The following is a 12,500-nucleotide window of genomic DNA, read 5'->3' as shown; positions in this document are numbered from 1 at the left end:
CTCACTGTCTCTCTGTCTCTCTCTGTTTCACTCTCACTCTCTGTCTCTCTCTGTTTCACTCTCTCTCTCTATGTCTCTCTGTCTCTCTCTGTCTCTCTCTCTCTCTCTCTCTCTCTCTCTGTCTCTCTGTTTCACTCTCTCTGTCTCTCTCACTCTCTCTCTCTCTCTGTCTCTCTGTTTCACTCTCTCTCTCTCTCTGTTTCACTCTCTGTCTCTCTGTTTCACTCTCTCTCTCTCTCTCTCTCTCTCTCACTCTCTCTCTCTCTGTCTCTCTCTGTCTCTCTCTGTTTCACACTCTCTCTCTCTCTCTCTGTTTCACTCTCTCTCTCTCTCTGTCTCTCTCTGTTTCACTCTCTCTCTCTGTCTCTCTGTTTCACTCTCTCTCTCTGTTTCACTCTCTCTCTCTCTCTCTCTCTCTCTCTCTCTCTCTCTGTTTCACTCTCTCTCTGTCTCTCTCTGTTTCACTCTCTCTCTCTCTCTCTCTCTGTTTCACTCTCTGTCTCTCTCTCTCTCTGTTTCACTCTCTCTCTCTCTCTCTCTCTCTGTTTCTCTCTGTCTCTCGCTGTCTCTCTCTGTCTCTCTCCCGCTCCAGTCCCCCCTCCCCTCTCTCTCACCCCTCCTCCCTCTCCCATCATCCCATCACTGAAATCAGTTCACTTCTGCTTTATGAACATGACGGGGCAGAAGAACTAAATGTTGTATTTTATCGTATTCATCTTATTTTTTTACCTTGAAGAACTTGACGGGATTAGAGCTTCACCGTCTTCAAACAGAACACGTTGACGTTAGAGATCAGGATGTCAATAGTTTTGCTGATTTTTTTTGCGGGTGATGCAACGCATCCCCTTAATGTTACGTAACATGTCATGCATGTATTCTTGTTGCTGAAAACACGTGAAAAATGATGAGCAACGTTTTGTCAGATAAGATGCGCGTATGAGGGTACGTTGAAAGGTAACAAGTGTTGATCATGGAGGAGATAGTGAACTGGTTGGTTTTGTTCAATCTTAAACCGTGTTCAACATGTTTTGGTTGTGTTGAACGTTATAACGGTTACGAGAAAAGCATGTTGGAGATTTTCACTCATTCATTCCATGAGGACAAGTGACATCACTGACAATATGCTGCATGACTGTAATATGAACCCCCTCCTTTGTGTGCGTGTGCGGAGACTCATGCATGTGCACGTGCGTGTGCATGTGCTTTTGTCTCTTTTGGTCTGTGCCCTTACTCAGCAACTTGCAACCATCCGGACCAAAGCAAGACACACCAGTGTAGGCGCGCACACACACACACACACACACACACACACACACACACACACACACACACACACACACACACACACACACACACACACACACACACACACACACACACACACACACACACACATTAAAGTAACCGGACACTGCTCCATAATGTGTGTGTGTGTGTGTGGGGGGGGGGGGGGGGGGGGCTGTTTCCTGTGGAGGAAAATATCTGAGATGAAACAAACTGCTGATAGAGACACACTGAAGACAAAGAAAACAGGTTTATGTCAAACGAATAAGTGTTTATTACTTTGTTCCACCAAAAAGATGCTTTTTAGAAATAGTATTAATATCACAAGTTATAAACCAATCTGACTGCATTTATTCGTTGTGTTTTTAAGTCTGATTCTGCGTTGCTTAGTTGCTTAATGGAGCATTCAGGGATCCTTGTGAATTTGTAAAGTGTGGAAATGTCATGAGACATGCCAGAAGAGCAAAACAAACAATGACAGCCAGGTAGAAGGTGGTGGTGTCTGGATGCTTACCTTGGTTCAAAAACTCTCCTGAAGCTCAGAACCTTCTCTGAAACAAGCACACAGACACAGAGTTTGCACATTCATCCTTCTGTGGAAACCATTTCCTGAAATATTGCTTCCTTGAAATGCAACTTGCATGCCAATTAAGCAAAACCATCCGAATGGAGACGGGGAGAGATGTTCTGGGTCAGGCAGGGATCAATGTCAAATGGCCTGGTTAACAGCATGCAGCTTGACAAAGTCATTCATTTCTGCCGGCGCTCTTCCTGCGTGTCCGTGTCACTGTGCTGCAGTAACACACGCCTGCTGGATGGGGAGGAGGCGTCCCACCCAAGAAGAAGCACATGGGTGTCGACTTACACAACACATTACAGTATGTCTCTCTCACGTGAGCCTCCCACTGGATGCTTTTATCTCAAGTGCCGGCTCAGCCGTGAAATTTATGCTCACTTACTACGGACATTGAACTGTTTCCTGTGGTCGTTTGATGAGTACAACAACAACATGTTGAAGGGACATTTCTATTCCAACCAACGCCGCTGGACGGTCAGAGCGTCGGACATTTTGATGTTGTAGCATTGTAGCATTGAAGGATCGTACAATGAACATGCTAGCTGCCTAATCAGGGGACAACTGGCTGGTTAGCTAGCTTGCTAATCCCGCCATGCGTTAATGCTGGACACACGCATTGATCTGTGGACTGATGTTTTGAAGCCACGAGTTCGGCGTTCCAGCCATCACCATCTCGGATTACGGCCGTCGCCATCTTGATTTTTTGCAACCAGTGAACAGGAAGTGACCATATCTGGACTGAGGAGGAGTGACGTAGAGACGCCGTATACGTCTCTGGTGTCGACCTGTCAATCACTGTGTAGCCCCGCCCTAAAGCATCCCATGCTTTTTTTTTTAAACTAGAGATTGAGACCATAAACTCATGTTTACAATGTTTACTGAGGTAATAACTCAAGAGAGAAGTAGAGTCATTTTCTCATAGACTTCTATACAACCAGAGGAGTCGCCCCCTGGTGGACACTAGAGAGAATGCAGCTTTAAGACTTGAAGCATCGGCTTTGAACGTTACTTCACATATTGAGTCTGTGTATGTGCTTTAGGACGCAGCACTTTTCTATTTCTATGGTTGGGTTACAGATTTGGAAACCACACATGCGGCTACACAAAAGCATGGCAAACAAATCGTCACATGTAACTGGTAATGAGGTTTATGTTTCCACATTGTGTTCACTTGCCTCTTACAAAGCAGCGCCCCCCCCCCTCACACACACACCTTCTAATTGTTGCTGATATTTGGGTGTAGAGAAGAAGAAGAGCCACTGATCCATTAACTGAGCAGGCCCAGCTTGATTGGCTCCGGACAAACCCCTGAAATAGCAGGATTGGCTGTCGGCCAAGCGCCCATTTCCTGTGTGTCTGAGAGTAGCTCCAGCCACCGGGGCTGAAATGCATTTCCTGACTGTGTATAAAACTTTTATTAATGACCAGGAGTGCATCAGCAGCTCGCCCACACTCACTCATTCACTCACTCTACAAGAGAGAGAGAGAGAGAGAGAGAGAGAGAGAGAGAGAAGAAAGGATGATGGGAGTGAAAATGAGTTGCAGGGAGACAATGTGAGACAAGCAAAGGGGATGAGAGAGGAAGAGGGTGTGTGGGAGACGAGGAGAGACACTGATGGATGGATCAGGAGATGAGGAGATAGAATTAAGTGAAACAAACCAGAGACCAGACATTATAAGAGAAAGAGAGATAGGGAGGAGGTTTCCTATCGGCTGACAACCTACAGTATCTCTTACAGTGTAACTTCATCACACTAAAGGTCACTCAGTGCACCTTTCCTGAACACATCATGTTGATTTAAATATGGAGGAAGAGATTTCCTGAAAAATCCGATGACTGATTATTAACCTTAAAAAAGTTAGAGTGGAGTTGCACGATATCATTTGTCCTCGTGCGACGGTTTGTGTGATATCTTACAAAACTTAATCCTTTTTTTTTAACGAAAGCCAGCAACACGTGTCAACTTTCGCTCGTTACGCAAACAGTCTTTTCAAAATAAACTTCTGTCTTCACAGGAAGCTACTGTTAGGTTTATGAGAAGATCGGGAAAGACTTACATTTATGAAAAAGATCATTAAATACTTAGATTTACACAAAAAAATGGTGAAATATTTAGCTAGGTTTCTGAAAAGATCGTGGTTTGGGTGAAATAATCTACGGACGTGCCGTTACTTACCTACGGAAGTTAATGTTACAAATTGATCATAAGCAGCGGTCTCCTGGGTGAAAAACTGTTTTATGTTGTTTTGAGACGAAAGACTGATAAACCCTTGGCTTTGACAAAGCTTCATGTGTTAAAGCTGCATTCTCTCTAGTGTCCACCAGGGGGCGACTCCTCTGGTTGTATAGAAGTCTATAGAAAATGACTCTACTTCTCTCTTGATTTATTACCTCAGTAAACATTGTAAACATGAGTTTATGTCTCAATCGCTAGTTTCAAGTCTTCTTCAATACAGCATGATGTTCATTTAGTACATTATGGTCCATTTAGAGTCACACAGACCATAAAGCAGGGGATGCTTTAGGGCGGGGCTACACGCTGATTGACAGGTCTCTACCAGAGACGTATACGGTGACTCTGTAAATATGGTCACTTGCTGTTCACTGGTTGCAAAAAAACGACTCTCTCTGGGTTTTCAGCAAAAGCCATGACTCGACATTGGGAAGACAACTAACGAGGAATCGTCTCACTCAAGAGTGGGCGATAAAAGAGGTGAGAGGGGATTATCTGTGACACTAGAAGACAGAAACAGACAGACATGAAATGATAAGATCATTGTTAAGATAATTTTCCACGTCTTCTGCTCTCTGCTGTACATTACTCCTCTACTTTGGACTGCAGCCACATTCAAGACAGTTTTTCAAGGGCTGCAAAATCAACTGGATCGCCACCTGGTGGCTGGCTGTTAGTTTAGGAAGTGCTCGATATCACATGTAGCAAACTCTTTTTATTATATTTATTGCCATGGTCTCCAAGCATTCTGGTCTCAGCCTTGACATTGCCTCGGTCGCAGCTCATTGCTAGCATGGTTGATACTATTAAAGCTAGTCGTAAACAAAAGCAGGACTTTCACCCAGGAGACCGCTGTTCATGTCCCGAGAGAAACCAGAAGTAAACGTTGACTTTATGTAAGTAACGTTACGTAACGTTGTTGCTCTTGTTACTGAACATTACGTAAGAAAGTCGGCTAAGGGCGGATTTACAGTAGTTTTGTTAACGTTGCTACGTTATTATTTTCACACAAACCAGGACGCTTTTAACCTTAACCAAATAGTTGAGGCTGGTATGACAAGTATTTATGAAACATATTTTTGGTTCAGATAGAAATTGTACCTTTCTGATTGCAGAAACGTACAATGCCGACCTTTCATTCTGTCGACTTGGTCGTCAAGTGAGAACTTGTAGGAACAGTGACTGCTGCCTCCTTTGAAAATGACACTACATTCATTTGGATGATGCTTTCATCCAGCGCAGCTAACCTGCCGTTGGGTTCGCGTCACAGTGAGCTGCAGCCCTTTCAGCTCCACAAACGCCCGGCTGTGCCCCAGTGTGAGGTGGGGGGTTGGTGACACACGCACAGGCTTCAGCGGGTCGCTGACCCCAGGCATGGGGCCTGGTTTCTGGGAGAGAGGGGTCGATAGGCCTGGCTGTGTGGGGCAGAGGGTGTCAATAAGGGCAAAAGGCAGAGAAAATGTAAATTTGAATTTGCTTTAGTGTTGTATTTAACCTACTTTTACTTACTTATCACAGTTTTATCATTGCATTCTTAGTGTGTAGTCTTATCAGTTTCAATGTTTTTCGTTAGTTTGTCATTCAGTTTGTTGCGACAATATCTACCATCTCTAAGAATAACTCAGATATGATCTTTCTCCAGGAGAAACCGGGTTTCTATAATACCCGGCACCGTTTGCAGAAAGTGATTTTCTTGGTCACACAATGCTTCCTGTGCAGTGTGCACAGCACAAGGTATCTTAAGAACATGCAAACGCATGAGGGGGAATGTTTTCATACATGTAGTTTATACATGTAAATACTTGTTTTTCTGATACCGATTCCAGTTTAAGAAATGCTTCTGATTCAGGCTAAAATGATGGATCGGGAATCGGCAAGTATGTGATTCTGTGCACCGATCCAATATCACGTTCTCATATCATTTATCAGCTCATTTACGCCACACAGGAACAACAACACGGTGTCTCTCACTACCGGATCTGTACATCCTGACTGATCTCTGCTGAACAAGTGCAAATGAGAAGAGGCGAGATGGCTCGATCGTTGGCTGCTTCCATCACGAGCACCTGAAATATGAATCGTATGACATCCATAGCTTAAGTAACGTCACAAACGTACTCATCTTCAGCCAAAACATCATCTTTGTTCGAACCCTAACGCAGTAGTTTTGTTGCCTAAACCAATCGTTTCACAACGTTAACCACACGTCACAACGTTAACCACACGTCACAACGTTAACCACACGTCACAACGTTAACCACACGTCACAACGTTAACCACACGTCACAACGTTAACCACACGTCACAACGTTAACCACATGTCACAATGTTAACTACATGACACAACGTTAACCACATGTCACACGGACATTTTACAGAGACCTGTAAACACACCGTTACAGTAGTCCAGTCTGCTGAAGATAAATGCGTGGACAAGTTTTTCCAAATCCTGTTGAGACATAAGTCCTCTAATCCTTGATATGTTCTTCAGGTGATAGGAGGCTGATTTTGTAATTGTCTTGATATGGCTGTTCAGGTTGAGGTCTGAATCCATAACTACACCTAGATTTCTGGCTTGGTTTGTGGGTTTTAACATCAGTGACTGAAGCTGAGCGGTGATTTTCAATTGTTCGTCATTGGTACCGAAAACAATTACTTCTGTTTTATCTTTGTTTAATTGAAGAAAATTCTGGCACATCCAGATGTTTATTTGTTCAATGCAGTTACCCAGCCCTTGTATGGGATTATAGTCCCCTGGTGACATAGTTATGTAGATTTGTGTGTCGTCTGCATAATTATGATAACACACTTTGTTGTTTTCCATAATCTGAGCTAGTGGAAGCATGTAGATGTTGAACAGAAGAGGCCCCAGTATTGAACCTTGGGGAACACCACATGTCATTTTATTCAGCTCTGATGTGTAATCAGCTACAGACACAAAGTATTCTCGGCCCTTCAAGTAGGATTCAAACCAGTTAAGTGCTGTGCCAGAGAGTCCCACCCACGTCACGTTAACCACACGTCACAACGTTAACCACACGTCACAACGTTAACCACACGTCACAACGTTAACCAAAATAGTTTCACAACGTTAAATTCTTGATACGACATTAATCGTGAGTTTCAGACTTTTAACCACAACCGTTTCATGAAGTTAACTGCATCAGTTTCACACCACTAACTGCGACAGTACAAGCTCTTTTGGCATTTTAAATAATTTTATGCTTTGAGGCCTAATGCAAATAGATTGTACACATATTCATGATGAACACATTAGTTGTATATTTTCTCAGAATATATTGTTTATTCAGATTTTTCTCCCTTTCAACTTTCAAAAAGTCTCAAAATAAATTCTAAACTGTTTCGATTCATTAACCAGCTTCTTTCTGTGTTGCCACCTATTGTTGATGAATTCCCCTGTTTTTTTGCCAATATTAATATCATACTTCCATTCATGCCAATAAAGCATATTGATCTGATTAGAGCGAGGGAGAGAAGCAGACTGGAGTGCGTAATGGGGAAGCATTGATTATGGCTGTTAACTCTGGCTCTTTGATGTGGATAATGCAGTCTCTCTCTTCCTGCCTCTGCACTGGCTTTACACTCTAAAACCCCCGGGCCTCAGAGGATATTGGGTTTACAGAGAGGAGAGGATACGTCAGACTTGGTGCATCAGCTTGAATTTGACAGACAGAAGTTGTAGAGAGAGCGCGTGGTTGTGTGAGAGATTACATGTTCAAAAATATACAAAAAAGGATGTGTACGTGCAAAATGAAAAGAGTTTATGTCTGTGAAAGAAAAAGGTTTATGAGAGAAAGTTGTTTCAACAAAATGCACACAGAAAAAATTGGATACTTGTCCATCGGGAGCAGAAGAGGAAGTATTTACTGCAGAGCCAAAAGGTCTGCAGAGAGGTCAGGATGGATGTTGGACTTTGTCACAGATTGTTTCTGTTTGCGTTTCAGTACACTCATCGTTTTCTTCTAACCATGACCATAATTCGCCATCTTTGTTTTTTGCATCAGTGAACAGGAAGTGGCCATATCTGGACTGAGGAGGAGTGACGTAGAGACGCCGTATACGTCTCTGGTGTCGACCTGTCAATCAGCGTGTAGCCCCGCCCTAAAGCATCCCCTGCTTTATGGTCTGTGTGACTCTAAATGGACCATAATGTACTAAATGAACATCATGCTGTATTGAAGAAGACTTGAAACTAGAGATTGAGACATAAACTCATGTTTACAATGTTTACTGAGGGAATAAATCAAGAGAGAAGTAGAGTCATTTTCTATAGACTTCTATACAACCAGAGGAGTCGCCCCCTGGTGGCCACTAGAGAGAATGCAGCTTTAACTCATGACGCTTTGGTCAGAACCGGATGTTGCCGCTGGTTCCAGACACAACAGGCATCTGTTTTTCAAATAGTTTTCTGCAATCCTCAAAGGTCACCTTTTTGTTGTCCTCTGCAGACAAGTTACATAAATATCCTGTAGGGTTTTGGGGGGGGGGGGGGGGTCCCACTTTTGGATATTTCTCCAAAACATTAATCTCCCGTGTCGTCTTTCAATCTCACAATTAGTTCGTTCATGGCCACTAATTATTGATAGTCTGGCCACTACAGCGTCTCTGTGTGATCTGTTACTTCCTGGGTCTGGCTGCAGAGCCCAGTGATGGTTTGAGAACAGACACTGGAGTCAAAATGGTTGACGAGCAGCCAACTGAGCCGAGCCCTACCGAGCTGCCATGACCTCATTCTCCGTCTCTCTCTGCTCCATCAGCTCCGCTCGTCCAGCTGCTGAGGAGAGCCGGCTCCCTCTGCTGGACACTCACAATTACAACTTCATCCAGGGTCCCATGCACACAACTACTGAATGCGATGCACTCGCTTATCACCAGATGCATGCTGGGATTGACTACCGCGGCCGATGGACACTCGTGAAAAACATGAGGGGAGAAAAGTGCATGTGACTTCTGAAAGACCATGTTTTCTTTAAACAATCGCCAAAACTAGATGTGAAAAACCCTCATTATCGTCAGATTATCAGCTTTCCGACCGTCCATGAACACATCATTTTGAACATGACCGATAGACTGTGTGATTGTGTGATAGAGTGATTGTGCAGTTAACAGAACACAAAACAAGTGCACTTTTGCATAGAAACACCAGTGATTTTAATCACAATCTATCACAGCTGGACATTAGTCAGGACCGAGGCCCAGATCCTCTTCAACTGGAAAAATAAAACAGTTTGCATACAAAAATAGACACAACTATGGGCAGATTAGCTGCAGCCAAGTCAATTTCGCTCTGCGTACAAGTTATTCTCAGCCAGCAGGATTTGGTCTCCTCAGAGATGATACGGACAGCAAGCAAATTCTTTCGGCAACCGTTGCTGCCAAAACTGTTTGACAATGTTCAGAGTTGCCAGATTTGGACCACCTGACCAGATGATGATGATGATATTCTGTCAAACAGTGACGCAGGCCCAACGTTAGCTTGCTAACAAGCGTATGCGCTTGAGGTCCCGTGATAGTTGATACATTTTTCAGGCTTTCTACAGAAAGTCAGCTCAGTGTCCACCGGGCAGCGCGTTTCTGTCGGCAGTGTCGGTCACATGTTTGGAGGGAAATGTTCAGTAAGTACTTTACTTTAACTGGTGCTGCAGTGCATGTGTAAAGACAATCTGCACGGCACCCGTTGTCTTTCTTTCTGAGCGGTTCTTACGTTTTTGAGCAGCCGTTTGGTGCAATAGAAATGCTGCATGTGTGTTCGTGGCTTCACCAAACGGTGTTTGTGTCAGTTACATGTGTCTGTCTCCGTCCTGGACATCTGCAGCTATCGTAAAACGTGCAAAGCTGGTTTGGGAGACGGATCACAGCCTGACGCTCGGGGTTGTGGTGTGTGCCGTCGAGCACCTTAAGGACGAGCACCCAGTGGACACAAAGCCGTCAACATGCTTCTTTTATGTAAAAAGCCGAAACAGAAAAAACCCTCAAAAAACAGTTCACAAAATATTGTGCTTTACATTTTCTCCCACCATCATCAAAGCCCATAGAATCCTGCTCCACGTCCACCCACCACGATGCATCACCCCCATGAATGTCCTTCCCCTCTCAGGGATGTGAGACATCGTACACAAACACATCACAGCTACGTGTGAACAGCAAACACCCATCCGACCAATACCTCCGAGCCGAACAGACCAGCATCAGAACACAACGAATCCCAGTGGAGAGAAGAAAAACTACCGTTCAGCACAAAGCAAAACCCGAAACAGAACATTTTTTCAAAATGTTTGTTGAAGCAGGATGGCTGCTCTACAGTCAGCGTGCCCATCTTACAATAGTTATATCTATAAATGTACATATTTACATGCAGGGGAAACCTCCTCACATTGTGGGCTAGCGTGGCTGTGCTGGCTTTAAGGAGGATCTCGTGCTACTGAGCATGAGTGAGGAGATGGAAACACAAGAGATCGACTGATGATGAAACCAGACAACAAATGTTTCAGGTTTCTCTTCCTTCTGACCACAAGTTCTTCACAGCGAGGCATTGACGGATAAGATCAGATAAAACAAGTGTTCTCAACTAACGCTAAGGCACGTAACAAGCATAGTTATTTCAACTCAAATAACCCTGTTTTCCTGAACCTTACCACCAAGTTGTGTTGCTTAAACCTAAAGTACTTTTGTTGCCTAAACCTAACCAATTAGTTTGTTGCCTAAAAGTTGTTTTGTTGCCTTAACCTCACGTTGTCTTGTTGTGTAACAAGTTGTTTAGTTGCTCAAACCTAAAGTTGTTTTGTTGCCTAAACCTTAACAAGTAACTTTGATGCCTGAACCTGAAGTTGTTTAGTTTGTTTCAACACAACGTTAAATCTGACTGATGTTAGAGAAGCGTAAACTTGTATTTAAAAACAACCTTGTACACATTCTGTATTCTGTTATTTCTCACATGATATTTAGTTTCTACTGCAGCCAATCAACAGCCAGTTTGGGACAAAAGACACTTGGTTATTTGTGATGTTCGTTGAGATGTTTTCAACCTCAAACCTTTACTTAAAGGGCCGGTGTGTAGACTTTGGAGCCATCTAGTGGTGCGGTTGCGTATTGCAGCTAACAGACCTCTCCATTGTGCCAAGCGGATTTCGGTGGCCGATGTGAAAACATGAATGTCCCTCTTGAGAGGCTGTGTTTTGGTTTGTCCCTTCTGGGCTACTGTAGAAACGTAAGAGGACCCCACTCACTTAAACTTTAAATTAAAAAACTCAGCTCCGAGTTCTGCACGAAACTTCTAAAATCTCGCCCAGTTCCCAGTTGTGATGATTGCTGCCACTTTAATCCACTGCACAACCAACTGGTTCCAGCATTGATGAGGTCTTCAACTCTTTCTTTTCATGTCATAAAAAGCCCAAATAAAAAGCAGCCACCAGCCCAATTTGGTCAAACCAAAAAGACAAATTTAAGGGGGGGGGGGGGGATTTTACCCACCACCAACCCTGGGAGCCCTGAGGATGAGGGGGGGGGGGCCGGCTGACGTCTGGGTCTTCTCATCGTTCAAGCATTCCTGTCGGAGAGAAGCAGTGCGTCTTTAAGGGGTTGTGAGGACTTCCTGTTACGAAAATAAACAAAACAGGTCCAGTTGTTACGTTGTTACGTTGTTTTACATGTTTAGTCATTTTTAAGCTGTTTTGACAGAACAGACACACCAGTTTCCAGCATTTCACCAAAAGAAGCTACACGATACATAAAAGCAAGACAGAGAATGAACAAGAAAAGTGCCGAGAAAACAAAAACGTCTGTCCGAAAACTTTGACTGCTTCGTGTGTATTTTTCTCCTCGTTCTTCTTCTCTGAGTTTGTGTTGTCTTTGAGCTCTTTACACAGACTTAATTCATAGACTGTGTAGATATACATATAGATATATAACATATATATATACATACATACATACATACATACATATATATATAATATATATATATATATATGTATATATATATATATATGCTATATGTATAGCAAAATAAAATCAATTCATAAATGGATGTCAGACGTTGTCAGTAACGTCTTGAGTCCAGAGATTTGACCAGAACTCTGTTTCTACCTGTTCACTTCCTGACCACCTGTGCAGTTCTCTCGATGACGATGGTGTTGGCTTCTTTGACGGGCGAGGAGGTGACGTAGTCGTCGCCCAGCAGACCAAGGAGCGGGTACCTGTTCCTGTAGCTGCACACACACACACACACACACACACACACAGATGTGTTCAGGTGTGGTTTGGTGGATGATTGGCGCTGATCCGATCCACTTCACACTCGGTGGGCGCTTTGCTGGCGAGCCCGTGGAGTGCCGTGTCGAGTTAGACATGCGACGTGTTCAACATGAATCAAGTCTGACTGGAGA

At 43.6% G+C, this 12,500-nt stretch overlaps 1 protein-coding gene across 1 annotated transcript in view; it reads right to left on the bottom strand.

Annotated features, from left to right (window-relative positions):
• Window positions 1–9,151: 9,151 nt before the first annotated feature.
• Window positions 9,152–12,500, bottom strand: part of pof1b (POF1B actin binding protein) — a 24,701-nt gene continuing 21,352 nt past the window's right edge. The window contains exons 12-13 of the mRNA XM_079283286.1: window positions 12,202–12,323; window positions 9,152–11,707 (exon numbers count right to left, since the gene is read on the bottom strand). Of these exons, the coding sequence (XP_079139412.1) occupies window positions 12,206–12,323 (118 nt within the window). The 3' untranslated portion in view covers window positions 9,152–11,707; window positions 12,202–12,205. The remainder of the gene's footprint in view (window positions 11,708–12,201; window positions 12,324–12,500) is intronic.

Source organism: Melanostigma gelatinosum (assembly GCF_949748355.1).
Source record: "Melanostigma gelatinosum genome assembly, chromosome: 14".
Classification (NCBI taxonomy): Eukaryota; Metazoa; Chordata; class Actinopteri; order Perciformes; family Zoarcidae; genus Melanostigma; species Melanostigma gelatinosum.
The sequence above is the reverse complement of the archived record's forward strand: the minus strand, read 5'-3'. Positions and strand labels throughout refer to the sequence as shown.